The following is a 17,730-nucleotide window of genomic DNA, read 5'->3' on the forward strand; positions in this document are numbered from 1 at the left end:
TCAATATGCCCTCAGATCCACCCACGGGACGCTTCCAGTTTTTTGCTATTTCGGGTAAAAAGCGCACCCCAAAGGCTTTTTTTTTATTGGTCGTCCCAACCAGTCAGCGCTAGAGCAGGACAAACTTTGAAGGCAAGATTTTGCTCCCGACCGGAACGTCAGGCTGTTCCCATTGATATGTTTATAATAATATCTTACAGCATTACACAGCTGACTCAATGAATAGTGATGTCAACGAAAGCTGGAATTGCAACCATGCCAAAGATAACGGCCATTTCATGGCCACGGCATCGAGTCCCCGAGGCAAAAAGACGAGTTCAGATTCCTCTTCAGTGCCCGTTTAATGATTTGATCGTGCGAAAATCACAGACGCCTCACAAGCGCTTACGTGGGCCCGATGGACCGCTCCACCAACCTCTCTGCAGCCCACCCTCCGGCCGCTCCTCGCCGCCCACATCCGACACATCCAAGAGACACGTGGCCCTACTCCGCCACCGCCGATAAATAACGCCCACCAAAGGGGCAACTAAGAAGGCTCGGACTTGAGCTGAAAAATAAAGGTTATATATATATATATATATCTCTCTCAGAAGCGCTCAGAATTACGTGACAAGATAAGAAATGGCGGCAGCAGAAAAGGCGGTGCCGAAGGAAACGGAAAAAGTAGTGCTGCGAGGGGAGGGAGGTACCGACACGCGAAGACGTCTTCGGGGTATGAAAATAGCCTTGTCCTTGAAAGCACGCACTCGGCCGAGATCTTGCTGTGAAGGCAGGTACCGGCATCGTCCCTCCGCAATGGCCCGTCGTCACACCTCATTCGTCGCTCTCTCTGCTGGAACGTTTGCTGGGCTGCTGTTACTCGCCGCCGGCCGTTTTGCCGCTCTCGACATCGGGGCATTGGAGAAGTGTGGTGAGCCGAAATATAATGCGCTGGTTTCGTTTATATTAGACAGTGGATGGGGATGTAATGATCTGTACTGCTGTGATTAGGCATATGCGAGAATAGAAAAATTCAGGGGGGCACTTTGTTGACCTAAAGTGCGGTGAGGCGAAAGCCTTTAGCGCTGTGTTGCTGCTTGTGTCACTGATGTGTGGTTAAGATGTTAATTAAGTACACAATTGTTTGTGAATCTTAAATCCTGGAGACACTGGAGGGCGTTCGGGTGGCATCCGTATGATTCGACGCCTTTCTGAAAACTGAAAACACTCTCCAGCGTCCTAGACAAGAACTACATATGCGCTGCCAGGGAGTAGCGTAGCCATTATCACGCTCGGCTGCGGAACGGAAGGATGGTGGTGCTCGAATACCATGGTGCGCAAATATTTTTTCTGGTCTGACTAGAAAAGCGTGACATCTATGCTGACCACCTACTGCTGACAACCTTCTGCCGACAACCTCCTACGATGAGGCATTAAAGGCCTCATCGTAGGATGGACCTGGATATGTCGACGTCGATGTGCTACTGTTTTCAACACACACAACGTCGTACACCATGTTAGTCTTTGGTTAATATACCTAGACTATTGCACGTTAGCCCAAATATTTCGTACCTCCACGTGTTTTGTGACTTCCTAGGGCTATTGTCATGAACGTGACCATTCTCACGTAGATGCGGTCCCTCTAGTTACGCCGCAAGCTTCGCTAGTAATTACTAGAAAGGTATCTTTTACTGTGTACTAAATGCCGAGATTTCATGGCCTATAGGTCGGCACGAAAATTGAAAATTTTACTTAGCACCTTACATTTTTCTAGCATGGAAACTACAGACGCTCAAAGTGGTGCTAGTGAATAATGTAGCGTTTCTTTCCTAGCAGGAAAAGCCGGAGGTAGCAAGTGCTTGAATGAAGCATATTTATTGTGTGTACGGGTAAGGCCAGTAAGACGTATTTTATCTGCTTAGACAGTGAGAGAGTGGGATGGCACACGGATGTTGCCCTAGTACGGGAGATCTTCCGAGGCACTTCGCTTTATTTTTCTTGTGCAGTTACACGGCAAAATCGATGCGTGTTTGTATTCCCTGAAACATAGAGGTGCTAGGGCTAACACAACGCGCGACAGATCATCTGTCTCACATTCAACTAAATGTAACACTATTCGCGTCTCGATGCTAGAATAATAGCTCCGCGATTACCCCCACCCCCCTCCTTTTTTTAGTCTGCGATTTCTTGTGCAAAAAAAGAATCAAGATTAAATCTCTCAAAGAAGGCGTGAGCTCTGTTAAAGGCAGTCCATGCGACATCATGCGCTTGCTATATATCTACATCTATATGTGGATATCTATCGATTTCTGCACGCACGCATTATAATGTAGGCCGCGGTCGCGATGGCTTCACATTATCAGAAGGCCTTTATCGTCACACGGGAGTTTCCTAAGGGCACAGAGTTTTGATGTTCTCAGTTGTGCCGAAATGACATTTGGATGTTTATCTATGATTTAAAATTTACCACAGTGTTATATTGACAACCAAATCATGCATGGGTTGCGTGCCGCTTGGCATTCGTTTGCAGTGAATTGCTGCTCGAGGCTGCGTTCGCATGACTGACCGAGCGTGAAGGCCTTTCTTTTGCCGGCACGTTTACGGAGAATATCTTAAAGTGAATGTTTCCGGGGGTGGCGACAATTTCTTCCCGGGCAGTTTTCGAAGTAAATGCCAAGAATCGGCGTACACTGTGAAACGCTCTCGATAGCCATTCATGCCTTATTAACGTTGCTAGCTTCAGAACAAAGAATAAACGACACAAGCAGGCGTTTGCGCATGCGCGCAGTCTGCTTTCGCCTTCCTCGTATAATTGGTTTTATTATATCGAGGCGTCCGGACTTTTTCCAAGATAACATTGCACAGATTTAGCTGTTAGAGCGAGGTTCGTCCGCCTTTGCGCTGAGCCGTCGCGGTGGCTTCGAGGCTACAGCGTTCGCGATCACGCGACCGTCTCTTTCATACAGCTCCTTGCTTCGCACCAAGCATTAACATCGTCGTCGTAATATGGGGCGCGGGGTTCCAACCCGCAAAATGCCTTGAAAAGAAACTTCAGAAAACGTTTCGGAATGTATGATTGACGGGCCTCCTACACGCATGAGCTGTAAACTCTAAACAAATAGGAGTAGAAAGAGAGTGAGCTGCCCTCTAGCGTACACCCTATACAAACGGGAGAACGGTTGAGGACCAAAGGTGCATCCACACCATAACAATACTTACAACAGCAACCAACCAAGTAGCCCGCATGATAACAAGGATCTCGAGGAAAAGACACAGCATGAAAGAGGCAGACACGCTACAGCTGGTCAGAAGCCTGGTGGCAAGCAGAGTAACATACAGCCTCCCATACCGCCACTGCACAAAATACGAAACACAACAAGCGGACGCAATCCTGAGGAAAGCCCTCAAGACGGCGCTTCACCTACCACAATCATCATCAACCGACAAAGTACTGCCTCTGGGGTGACACAAAAGTCGCGAAGAACTCCAAGAGGCGCAAATAATAGCACAAATTGAAAGACTAAAACTATCGGCAACGGGCAGAAGACTCCTGAGCAGATACGGCGGTGAAGCTACGATAAAGAAGACCGAAAGCACGGAGACAATACCAGACGAATACAGAAACACCATCAATGTAGCACCGATACCAAGGAATATTGACCCGAACCTACACATGGTGCGAAGGGAAGCAAGAGCAGAGTATGTACAAAGAACACTGGCAACTAGAAACGGCACAGTGTACATAGACACCGCTACATACGCTGAGGACAGAAACCACAAGACAAGCAAAGTGGCAACGGTGATCAACTCGGACCTAAAAGAAATCACCAGCGCATCAATCCGGAACTGTACGGTAGTCGAGGCCGAAGAGGCAGCCATGGCTCTAGCGGCAGCGGAGGGCTACCGATCCAACCATACTCACAGACTCACAAGCTGCATGCCGCAACTACCTAAACGGCCGAATCCGCCACAGCGCGCTCCGCATCCTCCGCTCTAGTGGCAAAACTGAAAACAACCAGGCCAAACACACGATAGTTTGGGTGCCAGGACATACCGACATTACGGGAAATCAGAAGGCGGATAGGATAGCTCGAGGGTACGCAACAAACCGAGCATCCAACAATCCTGACCTCGCCGAGGAATTCGAGCCGGTAGCCCAAAGCTCTACAGAGATGCTAAACTACTACAGCGGGAGCAGAAAAAAATACCCGCCCCCACACAAACAACTAAAAAGAGAAGACGCCGTAGCATGGCCACAGCTATACAGACGGGAACATTCCCGTGCCTAAACATGCTAAGCAGGATCTACCCCACGCAGTACGAGACCGAGTGCCCGTGGTGTGGAGACGAACCAACCCTATACCATACCACAAGGGCTTGCCAGAAAATAGACGAGCTAGCCATAACAGAAAACCCGAGTGCGGAACAGTGGGAGAGTATGCTATCCAGCGACATCCTGAAAGTCCAACAGGGACTAGTAAGGCATACACGCAGGGCAGCTACCCTCAGCGGAGCCCTGGACTAGGGGAACCGACCCTGAAGAGAGGATGGAAGACTCCATCTGAAGCCGCAAAAACCACTGTAAAATAGAGCAAATAAATGTTTTTTACCGCCGCCACTTGAGGAACATTTACTTTCTTTTTACTCCCTTATAATCGCATTTGTGTTTAGACGGAAGCAACCATCGCAATTATGACAAAACTGACGTGGCACATCAGTCGCGTTTCGTAATGGCAGCGGATTCAGCCGCTGTGGGGCGTCGTGCACTGTACGTCGCACATATGTGATAGGCGAGTTGCGACAAAGTGTTGCGGGTCAACAGAGGACGGACTGTGTCAGCACGCCACCCGCAAATGCATTGCATGACAGCATTCTCACCTCCTTGCTGACTAATTTCTAACACCATAGCGCAATTGCGTTTTTCCTCCCAAACCTAAACACAGTCGTGACCCACTCATGCGGGGCAGCATTGCAAAGAAATGTAATAAATGCAAGAGCATAAGGCGTACCAGCTAGCACAAGTTGTCCAAATACTTACCAGGAGTGTAACCGCCATTACCCGCAGGCGTTACTTGGTTCCTTGGTGCTGCCTTGATGCAGTGGACTGTCTTCAATTTTCTTCCCAAGCATTAGAAAAGGCTTAATTTGCGTCTCGGTTTGTGCGAATGGACGCTTCGGTCTGGTAGACATGAAGTACATTACAAAGGCTGCTGTTAATTTCAGCTTTTCATAACAAGAAAAAAAACTTTCAGAACTTGTGCAGTTCAATTTATTGACATTTGACGGCACTCGTTCTCAGAGTGGGTTGTAATGAAGCACAGGGCTTGAAAGATTTTTAAAATTTTAAATTTCACCACTCGTTCTCGTTCCCAGGAGGAAGCGTGAAGGAAGTTCGTGTCAGTCCCTGTCCAGACCTACCCTGCCCCTTGCAGAAAGGGAAGATGGTACGCCTCGAAGTGGACTTTGTTCCCGGTAAGTTTTGGAAGAGTTTTAAGGGCTTCACCACAGCCAATTACTTCCTCGGTAATGTGCGTGACCTATAAAATCATTGTGTGGAAATTAAAATTTTTAATTGGACCAGTAGATCGACGGCATGCAGAGGAAAGTGAAGGAAAGCAGACTTTTTCTTGCGGTGATGCCGTGAGATTTCACATAAACTTCGTTCTTTCTTCTTGGCTTGGCGGTAGATGCAGTATAACTCACGTCACAAAAGCAATCTTTTGCGATTGTAACGTGAAAACAGTCGTTAGAAAGCAGTATCACTTGTGCGGAACGTAAGGAAGAAATGGAACCTCACGAATGCCTATACAAACATCCAGTAGACCTGTCACGCTTGTGTGCGATGATATTATCGGCAATCATTTTTGACTTTGGTATCCTTAATCCGACATTGCTAATATGCCACATTCACTGGTGCCGCATGTATTTGTGAACATCACGTTTGCAGGTACCTGTGTTAGATATTTTTCACTTCATAATAATTTTCCGCGGCTAAAGCGACGACTATATGGAATATCTCTTCGGTACTAAAATTTAGGTATTAAACCAGCAGATAATCTTCCTTTTGTGAAAATCATTTCAAATGTACGGTAATACATTGCCTTTGTTGTCTTGCTGGAATAAAGTGATGTTTTTGTATTGTTTCTTGAAGTATTTTTTAGTTCCTTTTCCTTCCATCGCAACTGTAATAGTAGCTGTAGTATCTGTTTCCGTGCTACTGTTTGTTGTTGTTAGGCGCAAGTTATTAGTAACCATAAAAATAGAACGAACAGATGTTGCTAGCCACGGCATCTGCCATCAAAACCTCAGGCATCTGATGAGCTGCGGCTAGCGGCAATAAAATGATAGGGAGAGGGAAAGAAGGGGTGGGGGAGCAATAGTAAGAAAGGATAGGGGTAGGGTGGCAATATACGCTACGTACAAATACATCTGCAGATTGTATTATTTTTTTGTGGGCATTCTTGCGTCGAACTATTGGTCACCTGCTCGCATTTTGTTGATAATACAATTGGGGGCGTGCGAGCCTACTTTTGTTTTTGCACGTGTACAAATTTCCATAGTTTCGTTTTCTCACACCTGCGGACATTACGGAACTTGACTTTGAAATCTCTCAGCAAAAGACAAGAGAAAGGAACGAGTGGGGTCCATTTCTTGCCTTATGTGCTCAACATGGGTTCTAGTGATTCGCTGCTCAGTGCCGCGTCTCCGCAGCGGAGAGCTTCGACAAGCTTCAAGCGACCATACGAGGTATGCTGACGCCAGAGGAGTGGCTGCACATACCGGGCTTCAAGAAGCAGGGCTGCTCCAAGACTCATCTGCCGTGCCCCCTCGAAAGCGGAAAGCAGTACACGTTCTCAAGGAGCTTGCTAATACAGCCGTGGTTTCCTGAGGTAAGGATTTAATTAATCATGGAGTGAAAAAAAAATACCGGCGAATACGTTACTTCCTAATGCGAAATTTGAGCGAAGTTCATCAACTGTTTCAGCTTTTCGATAGATGGAGGCAAAGAATTCGAGCAAGGCATGTATGCAAAGTTACAGACAACTTGTTATTTTGCACACATATTCTTTCTTCAAGAAACACTCCCCTAACAGTTCTTGATTGCCATGAAGCAAGCTTTGTGGTGGGAGAAATAGATAAATATATGCTCGACTTCCTGCACCAATGCCTGGTTCTCAAAGAGGTCTCAAGTATTTCGCGAGGTTGCCACAGCAGTGGGAGGCGTTACGAGCGACAGGAACGGGATGTTCTCCCGCATAAGTGGTAAGAAATTCCCGCTTGTCTTTATATCTACATAAAGTACCCACCCACCCTGCCACCCTGGCAGGTGGCAGCGTTTCTTGCACAACGTTGTCAATGCCAAAGCATGCAGCGCAAATCTGTCACTACCGCCACGTAGCTTAAAGCGCGATTGAAGTGTGCACTGTACCAAGAGGGCAGTTATGCGCCTTCCTTGTGGTTCAAGTGTCCACTAAGGTTGCGTTCAAAGGGCAAGGCATCGCGCCGAACGGGTGGTGGCGTTCCGTGGACTCCCTGGAACGCTACAACACGCTGCCATGTTGCACTCCTAAAGGCGACGCTTAAGCGCTATTAATTAGCAGTTAATTAGTGTTTAGTAATTAATCAATAATTAGCCATTAATTCGTAATTTTTAATTAGTGATTAGTCATTAATTATGTGTTATGTCATCCAGTAGCGACGTCACGTCACCGATGCCACAGAGGCAGTCACAGTGGTGCGGAAGACGCTTTCGCCTCTACGCACTTTAGACAGTCAAAGTGCCCCTGAATTTTTTGGGTGCATGAATACCTCATTCAGTATGCGGTTCTAGATAGCACAGAAACGTGAAGTGTAAGTTTAAGGCTATACAAGAATGACAGTGAGAAGGAAAAGAGAGAGAGAAGAGGGGCTCGTTATGACATTCAGGACGGAAGCCAACAGACACCCAAACTAAGGAGCATCGAGGATTTTAAAAATATTTTGTGGGGTTCATGAATAGAATATTAATAGGGCAATTATTTTCACCGAATTCTAACACACCACATCCAAATTTCGCCAATCTTCTGCATTCGGGGGTATTTGTGTGTAGAGTAACCGAACTTTGAGTAGCGTAATCAGAAGCAAACCTTGAAGACAAATAACGGTGTGGGAGACAGGTCAGTCAGCGGCGCTGCTTCGCTATCCGGGGTGTGAACATCATGTTAAGCGCTAGGGATCAGTATCAGCGATGGACCGTTTCATCATCTTGACTCAATAGGCAGAATAACTTATAATAAACTGTGGCATAAACTGGGGCGGTAGACTTTAATCTCTTTCGTACACAGCAGATTCCGGAGCCATGGGTGTGCTATTTAATCATCATCATCATCATCATTTTATTCCAACATCAACATTACAGATGCTGAGGACCGTGAAAAAAAAGCCTCTAGCTGGGCTTGACGGGGTTCACGGCCCCTAAAAACATGGCATTGGCAACAAAACTAGGATACAAACACAACGCATCAGACATGGGAGGAAGTGGCACAAAATCAAGACATAAGCAAAGACAATTACAAGATTAGGAGAGTGTTTAATGAAGTATACAATGTACGGTGCAATACAGAAAAAGTTAGGAAGTGCAATTATTGTGGTTGATATATTTACAAAAAAAAAACTATTGTACACATTGCTCCGGATTTGTTTACTCACCTTTTCACTGTCTCTTACAAAAGAAAAAATAAATGGCTTTTGAGGAAAGGAAATGGAGCAGTAATTGTCTGGCATTTCGGTGGACACCCGAACCACGCGCCGAAAGGGCAGGGAGGAAGGTGGAAGTGAAAGAGGAAAGAGTGAAAGAGGTGCCGTAGTGGAGGCCTCCGGAATAATTTCGCCCACTTGGAGACCTTTATTGACATCGCACAGCACGTAGGCACCTTTATGTTTCGCCTCCATCGAAACTTGAGCGCCGCGGCCGGGTTTGAACCCGGGAACTCCAGCTGAGTAGCGGAGCGTCCTAAACACTGAGCCACCGCGGCGCGTAGTGTCTCTCTAGTTCTTTCTCGTTCCTCGCTTAGTTTGGTTTATGGGGTTTAACATCCAGAAGCGACCCAAGCTATGAGGGACGCCGTAGTGAAGGGCTCCGGAAATTTCGACCACCCTGACATCGCACAGTTCAGGAGCCTCTGAATTTCGACTCCATCTAAATTCGACCGCCGCGGCCAGGATCGAAGCTTTCTCCTTTCTATTAGCGAGAGGCATGTTTCCCAATGACGCAACCCATTATCTGAGGTACATAAGCAGTCTCTAACACTCTTCAGAAAAGCTCGGGAACATTTAAAGCTTATGATGTCCATCTTCAACATCAGCGCAAATGACGCGCAGACGTCAGATGGCATTGCGATCCTTGTGCAGCCATACTGGCTTGCAGTGGAGTTGGTGTGCAGAAGGCACAAAAGAGTAGCTCTCTCTGGCGGCAGACTCTGTCGAATGAAATTCCTCAGTGTTGTCACTGCGTGCGCTGCTCATCTGGTATTTTGAAAGCCTCCGCGGTGGCTCAGTGGTTATGGTGCTCGGCTGCTGACCCGAAAGACGCGGGCTCGACCACGGCCACGGAGGTCGAATTTCTTTGGAGGCGAGGTTCTAGAGGCCCGTGTACTGTGCGATGTCAGCGCACGTTAAAAAACCCCAGGTGGTCGAAATTTCCGGAGCCCTTCACTACGGCGTTTCTCGTAGCCTCAGTCGCTTTGGGACGTTAAACCCCATAAACCAACCTACCATTTGGTATTTTGCTGCAGGTGGAGCTGAAAGTGCAAACTCGACTCGAAGACGGCAATGGCACCACCATCTTCTGCTTCTTTGTGCCCCTGAAGATTGTCTGAACGGTGTCGCAGCGATGCCAGTTCGTGCCAGCGCTTGGTATTCCAGCTGGCCCGATTGGGGTACTAAGAAAATGTTTTGTGTTCCCATATAGCAAGAGCTCGAAATAAAACGTAAGTTGAAATATGTGTGGTGCTGATGACGTTCATAATTGCTTCTTCCGAGGCTCTGTGTCTCGTCCTCAGTGATGTTCCACGCCGATGACAGTAAATTCTCAAAATTAAACCCAGAATCTCCATTCCAGGCCCTTTGTTCCTGAAGCAGATTGGAAACTTTAAGAAGCTGCAGAAAAAGGGGTTATTTACGGGGATTTAATTTTCCGAAACTCCGTAAAAATTGCGTCTCCACCAGACTTCCGCCCTGGGGTTTTTTTTAAAAAACAAGGTTTCCGAGCAGGAACATCACTGCTCCTCTTGGTTTCGATATGTTACACATTTCAGAGGCTATATGTTGTATCTACTCGTTTCCTGTGGGCACGTTTCAGAATTAATGAAACCCTGAAAACGGATTGCACGTTAAATGTTACCTGGCGAGGAGCTACTGTATTTCGAATTTTGCAGTGATCATTTGGTTGAGCAAAATCCCAATTCAGGTTTATTTTCACGTACTGAGTTTGCGCATTAAAGGCTTAAACAAAACGCTTGATATCTGATTTCATTTATTGCGGTTTAACGTCCCAAAGCGACTCAGGCTATGAGGGACGCCAGCTTGATGTCTAGGCAAGAAAATAAAGAGATGTGAAATGTCAAGGGAAAATGCACTTTAGACTAATGCTGAAACGCATGAGTGGTGGATACTAATCGGTTCCTGGCTGCTCATTGGGAAAACAATTGGCCGCGAGACCGACTGGAAGCGCCACCTAGCAGCGCCGAACGATGGATGGATGGTTGGATGTACAGGAGCGCCCCCTTTGAAACGGGGTGGCGGCAATTGCCGCCATGCTCAGCTTTTCTTTCATTATTTTTGTTCAACTTTGTTGTTAATTCGGCTTAAGATTGCCCACCTTCTTTCACTATGGTTTCCTACACTTCTAACCTTATGTCACATCTCTGCTTTTCAGCCACCAATCCTCCAATCGCTTTTGCTAACTTCCACTGCAGATTTATTTACATGACCGTTGCTATCTTTAAACCCTAGGGTCTCAGGGAGAGTGACTGTGCCTGCATCGACATCCGGATGGATACCATCACATTTTAGTAAGAGGTTTTCAATTGTTTCCACAGATCTACCCCACACTGCACATCTGTCATCATCTTCGCTGAATTTTTTTTGTAGCTGCGCGTTCTAAGACACCGTGACCTAGCTTCAAAGAGTAGAGCACTGCCTCTTGAGCTATCATAGAAAAATTCTTTCCTGATCTGCCTTTTCCAGTATCGATAAAGTTGTACACTATGCTTCTTTTCCATTGAATTAATCCAATTTTTAACTTCCGCGTTTTTAACCTGTCGTTTAATGCTCTTTCTTTCTCCGTCCTCATGACCGGCATACTTACTGGTTAGTTTTCTAGTTCTTTTCCGCCACTATGAGTCAACGCTCTTTCTGTATAAGTATTTAAATACTTTAGCTGCCCACCTGTTATCGTCCAATTTCCGAAGGCATTCTTCATATAGTATTTTACTCTTAGCTTTCCGTGCTTCGAACGATGCCCAGCCCATATCCCCTTGTACTGCCTCGTTTGTGGTTTTGCCGTGGGCACCTAGTGCTAATCTTCCAACAGCTCTCTGATTTACATCTAATCTCGACTGAACTTCTGCCCTTAAGCACAGAACCGCATTCCCGAAAGTAAGCCCCGGCACCATTATTCCTTTCCAAATACCTCTCAGTACTTCATATTTGTTGTACCCCCATAATGCTCTATGTTTCATTAAGCCGGCGTCTCTTCGTCCTTTTGCCCTAAGAGACTGTTCATGCTTTTTCGTGTATATCTGCCCTTCGTTTAGCCATATCTCGAGGTATTTGTATTCGGCCACTTCGGGTATTTCGGGGCCTTGTATTGCAAGCACCTGGTCAGTTGTATCACTGAAAATCATCACACCTTACTTAGTTGCGCTAAAACTGAAACCTAGAGCGTCTCCTTCGTCTCCGCAACAATTCATCTGCTAACAGTATGATATCGTCGGCATACATTAAACCAGGGAGCCGCTGCTCAACTACATTTCCGCCTAATCTGTAGGAAAGATTACAAACTAGGTTACTGTCTGTAGCCTTCCTTCCATATTTATCACATAAAGCATGAACAACAGCGGTGATAGAAGACAACCTTGCCTTAATCCATTGTGTACCTCTGCAGCTGTCATACTTTTTATCCCTTCCCATGTAATTTCAACTTTATTATCTCGGTAGATTTCCAGTAAAAAATTAGTTACTTCATGGGCGGAACCTCTGTTACCTTCTAAAACTCAAGCGGCGCTATCTGCCTCATTGATTTTGCACTACTATTGCAATTTACAGCCATCTTCGCTATATCTGGTATATTTCCTCGTTATAGCGATTAATAAATTTTATTACGTGCGCATCACAACACGACGAATTGTTTGACACCATCTGGAACCCCCTGCGGCATACGGTTCGGCCGTAATGGCTGTCGCTATAGGTCCTCAGGATGCACGGTTCGGGGGCGGAAAAAGTTGTCGGTGCGAATCCCACACATATTTTCGGCTTTATCTCAATTTGCAGTTTTATCCTCAGGAACATGCCAAGTCATTTGACACCACTTCGAACATTCTGCGCCAAACGGGTGACCCCCAAATTTTATGCTAATGGCCATCCCGGGAGGGAACAACGTCACGGCATCATACTTCGTCATGGCATATTACTACACCATTAATTAATTTAGTCCTCATTATCATTAAACTTTTACACATTCATTCATCTGGAGTGACGTCATCTTGCGGACACATTTTGCGGATAAGATTGAGATAATGCTTTCGCATTAAAACTGTATACGCGGCGGGACACAACATCATTTGGCGTAGAGTTAATCTACCGACGCTATCAATAGCGGCGGCCGCACTCCCCGGCACACCCTCTCCACACCCTAGCACATCTAGCGGCCCAAATCTTGGGAGGTTTGAGGACGCGAAGCAATTCCTCTTTCGAGAGGTTACAGTCGCTGAGGATGCATAACGAGGCATACAGCAGACCTCACAAGCAAACCCTTTGGGCCGTATACTTTTGAGGGGGGTGTACGTCATGTTCTATTCTGACATCCTGCGTCAGTCTTCGATAGTTGACGTTGCTTTGCCGCGTGGCGTTTGAGACCAGTGACGATGGTGTTAGGAGCCGCGTTACAGCAAAACGAACATGCAGCTCCCTCTCATCTTGACTACCGTCTCTAACGTCTCTGTCATCTTGACTACACCTTTTTTGGTTGGCGCTTCTTTCATTTTTCACATGTAACTGCCCTCCATGCAACTGACTGCTGCCCCACTGCGTTTGGATATTTCGCCAGTAATGTTTGGGATGCCACAGGTACGCGGTCACACGAGTCTGCTAGAAGACAGCTGCCCAGCATAATGCGGTCTGAACGAGCAACTTTATGCCCTCTTTATATAAAGTTGTTTATTTTCTCTTCCCTATGTTAATCGCTTTTGGAAGGTACATGTAAGACGATCATGCATTCTTTTCTTGCTGTTAGAATTGAAGGCTACTGCTCATCTTTCACATAGCAGCAGGGGGGAAATTTTGCCTCACAGAGCTGCGAAAATGTTTCAGTATTCAATTTATGTGCAACACATCATTGTCACCACAAATATTACATGGTGAAACTAGACAGCTCTTTAGTATACGGCAATGTCTGCTTAGTAATGTTACTATCCGACTAAATTACAGTGCTTTCTCCTGTGCAAGCCGCTTGTTTCTAAACGAAAATTTGAAGATGACTGTGAGCAACATATGAGGTACATCAGTCTGTGTAGAGAAGTATAACAGCACTGAACATCATACGCGCTTAACTATATCGCTTCTGTCCTTAAGGAATATTGCGATAACATGTGAAATTTTATTTCATGGTACCTATTTTGTAAATAGCTCCAAAATTACATTTTGAGCAGGTGTGAAATCATTAGGGGGGGGGGGGGGGTGGATTTTCAGCGATGGCATAGAGGTAGAGCATCTGCCACGCGCGCAAGAGGATCAGAGCTCGAATCCCGGTACCGTCCAATTCTCCGGCGGGTAAAAAAAAAATCCGCGTGTCGATGGAATTTTATAACCCGGCCTAGAGTGCTGCCTGATCTCGGTGACCAGAACCGGCAACGCACTCCCTCACACGAGCAAAATTTGGCCTCCCTGAGTAGTACTTGGCCACAGCCTCCTATACGAACAAACCAATTGTCCCTCGGCCCTCAGTCCCCAGTGACTGCGGGCCAATTGACCAAGGCGGCGGTCATACCTGTGACGCAGCGGAGGGTGCTAAGATTCACTGGCTCCGGACAGGCCACCATTGGGAAGTGAACCTGGCAACGTTTAACGCTAGAGCCTTATCTAGTGAGGCTAGCCTAGCAGTGCTGCTGGAGGAATTAGCGGGTATTCAGTGGAATGGCATAAGGCTTTAATGAGGATAGGATGACAGCTGAAGCGTGTAGAGTACTAAAGGGCGGGCGTGTACCATGCTATCGTGGATTAGCAGACAGACGAGAACTAGGTGTGGGATTTCTCATCAATCAGGATATAGCTGGCAACATCAATGAGCTCTACAGTATTAACGAGAGGGTGGTTTGTATTGTAATTAGTTTTATGAAGGGGTACAAAAGCAAGGTACAGAGGCCTACACATCTATACACCTAGCTGTGATTATACCAGATCGTAGAAAGCTTTCATGAGGAGGTGGAATCAGCAATGAGCGAAGCAAAAACACACTGCACCACTTATGGGCGACTTCATTGCTAAGGTAGGGAAGAAGCAGGTTGGAGACCAGGCCGTAGGTGACTATGGCATAGGTTCTATGAATAGTAGGAGAGAGTTATTAGTATAGTTCGCGGAGAGAAATAATTTACGGATCTTGAATACCTCCTCCCGCAAACGAGGATGTGCAGCAGCTCTTATGATAAGAATGAAATGAAATAGACTTCATAATATGCGGTCACCCTGGAATCGTGCAGGAAGTGAAAGCCCTTGGAAAGGTGCGTTGTAGTAGCCACAGGATGGTAAGGTCTCGAATTAGCCTACATTTCAATAGGGAACGAAAGAACCTAGTGAACAGGAAGCCTATTAACGAGTTAGCGGTTAGCGGCAAAGTAGAGGAATTCAGGATATCGTTGCAGAACAGATATTCGGCTTTAACTGAGGGCGAGTACCATAACGTTGAAGCAATTAACGATAATCTCGCAGCTATCGTTACGGAATGCGGAGTCGAAGTAGCCAGTAGGTTGGTTCGGTAGGATATCGGCAAGTTATCTCGGGAGACATACGATCTGATTAAGAAATGCCAAAGCATGAAAGAGCCTAACACTACGGAGAGAATAGAACTGGCAGAGCTCAGAGTTCATAAATAAGTGCAAGGTGGCCAACATAAGAAAGTTCACTATGGAGGAAATAGAGCAGGCTCTAAAGAAACAAAGGTTGCCTAAGAGCGGTAAAGAGGAAACTAGGCATACGCTCTAAACAAGAATACGCCTGTATAGGAGTAAACAGGGTGTGAGCTGTCCTCTAGGGCACACCCTTTAAAAATGATTTACTGTTTTCTGTTTAAAGTTTAGGCAAAAATCAGATGTATTCGTGAAGAAGCGAAGAAGCCAATGTCATTAGCATATGGACAAGATAGCTAAAGTAGCCGAAAGGTTCAACACAAATCTATACAGAAGCCAACACAATCAGGGCGTTAATGAGAGAGGCAGTAGAGCACAGCATTGGGGTATCCCGCCAGTAACGAAAGAGGCAGTGCAGGGAGGAATGGTGGCATACTGATCGCTCGTGTGCGTTCCTTAACCTCAGCAAATAAGATTTCATGGTCCTTTTAGAACATTTTAATCAGCGATCAGAAAAGCAAACTATGCCTTAAACTGTAATACACCGAGGACAGATCGTAAATGGATTGCGTGGTTTCATTTCGGCAAGAAAAAAAAAAACATACCAGGTACATTGCATTTGAAGCTAGGGGATTCGAAGAATTGGTATCTTACTTGTTTAAAATCATGCACAGCAGAAAAAGGCGCGGTAGTTAGTGGTTAGAATTAGACTGCATAACGGAGCCGCGCAAACGAAAAGAGGGACGTAAGAAGGGAACAGTCCGCACTCTGTCGTGTTTGTTTCCTTCCTACGTTCCTCTTTCCGTCTGCGCGGATCCGTTATGCAGCCTTGTTTAAAAGCGCCGTGCTATTCCGTTTCACCACGGAACCCATGTAAGCGACCGCTTTGAGTTGCGTTATTTTCTGTACTGAAAATATTTCTCTTACCCGCTCCTATATGTTGCCGCTTCACCGGAATTTGATGGACTACGCTGCTGAGAGGGCGCCCATGCCTAAGAAGTTTTTGGAATGCAGCACGGCCCGCGTGTACTTTGACTGCAGTGTACCTGAACACGATGACGGACTTTAGTGATATATACATGCAACACTGCCCGCAAATGCTAAACGAAACTACTGTGGAACGCATGCAGCTTTCCTGTCCTCATAATCTACTCTTCCTCCTTGCAAAGCTAAGGCCACCCAGCTCAAATGCACGAGTGCGTTTCACGTTGCATTCCTTCGCGCTCTTCTCCTCATATTAGCGCATATACGACCGCAGTGAAAAGTTTATGGCAGAATATTAGCGAAAGAATTAAACTGCATTACTATCTTTTAATTCATTATCGAATAGATGCCATATTCTTCTACAGCAGTGTTTGATTCTTTTGTCCTTGTACACCATTAAATGTCAAGCAATGAGCTATGGATGCGCAGAAATAAAACTATTTCCAAGGACACGCCTTCCATAATCATTTGTCGTCGGGTGTATAAATTCTATGGCTGCTTCGGAACCCGACGATCGCTCATTTTTTTTTTCAAGCTCCAGGAGGTCTCTATACAAAGCTGTCGCCATTAAAAGCGGCAGAGTCCCATGTCTCACTTGAAGCGCTGCTCGCTGTAATACGAGGGAATGATGCCTCGCATTCCGTACGCAGTATTCCACAAAGCGGCTACTAGTGACTACCTTTTGTCTCGAAGTGTCGTTTCTGTTTTTAATCGTGAGGTCGAAAACTTATTAAGAATACCAAAGCAGGAAAGCAGCTGTGTACGACAGCCATTGTGTTTTTACCCTCCTCCACCTAGGAAGCAAGACGGGTCTGATTATATTTCGTTGAAAACATGGTGACGCTACACAACTCCTTTGCAATAGGTTAAAAAGCGCTGCGTCTCACTGGCGCAAGAATATTCAGTCACCGCACCACATCTTCCGCTGTGGACGCACGTTGCCTCAGTACTCCTCATCCGTGAACATTTGATATCAGTTGTTGACTCCGGGAGGTCAGGCTGTTTACACTACTTGATCAATGATATCGTAAATGAGAATCTAAACGAACGCCCCGACATGGAAAACGTTACGGCGTGTTCGGAGGCTCAGCGCGGTTTCTTTACCGGCGCCGATAATAAGTACGAGGCATGTAAGGAACAAGAACTCTGAGGGGAGGAGTAGGGGAAAGGGGGAGGTGGCATGTTTTCATCTGTCTCGGTCAGGGCGTAAACCTGAAGCGTGGACAACGCGGCCACTGCCCACGTCTTCTGCCAACAAAAGACAGACCACGCCCTAAGAACAAACCCAGCGCTCCTCTATGCACACACGCAGCCGCGTCCTCCAGACGCGGGTAAAAGGTGTGACGTCATACTTTCCTTCGGCGATAGCCCGCCACCACCGGCGGCGAGTAATGCTCATCCGGTTCAAGAAGCACAACGGTCTTGGAGGCTCTTCCTACCCCTCATG

General features: G+C 46.4%; 1 protein-coding gene across 1 annotated transcript; it reads left to right on the plus strand.

The window, feature by feature from the left end:
* The first annotated feature begins 740 nt into the window (after positions 1-740).
* LOC149346864 (NPC intracellular cholesterol transporter 2-like) lies at positions 741-9,883 on the plus strand. Its single transcript, XM_089586726.1, has 4 exons — positions 741-910; positions 5,353-5,451; positions 6,691-6,869; positions 9,753-9,883. The coding sequence occupies exons 1-4, from the start codon at positions 796-798 to the stop codon at positions 9,834-9,836; spliced, it is 477 nt and encodes a 158-aa protein (XP_089442852.1). The 5' UTR covers positions 741-795; the 3' UTR covers positions 9,837-9,883.
* The last annotated feature ends 7,847 nt before the right edge of the window (positions 9,884-17,730 follow it).

This window comes from Amblyomma mixtum, chromosome 4 (assembly GCF_055824585.1).
Source record: "Amblyomma mixtum isolate Tamu chromosome 4, ASM5582458v1, whole genome shotgun sequence".
NCBI classification, from domain to species: Eukaryota; Metazoa; Arthropoda; class Arachnida; order Ixodida; family Ixodidae; genus Amblyomma; species Amblyomma mixtum.

Bases quoted from the DNA above. Each gene is read 5' to 3' on its own strand.
- LOC149346864 (XM_089586726.1), top strand. From the start codon at position 796: ATGGCCCGTCGTCACACCTCATTCGTCGCTCTCTCTGCTGGAACGTTT. The intron at 911-5,352 runs GTGAGCCGAAAT...TCTCGTTCCCAG, and splicing joins CGGGGCATTGGAGAAGTGTG to GAGGAAGCGTGAAGGAAGTT. The intron at 6,870-9,752 runs GTAAGGATTTAA...ATTTTGCTGCAG, and splicing joins TACAGCCGTGGTTTCCTGAG to GTGGAGCTGAAAGTGCAAAC.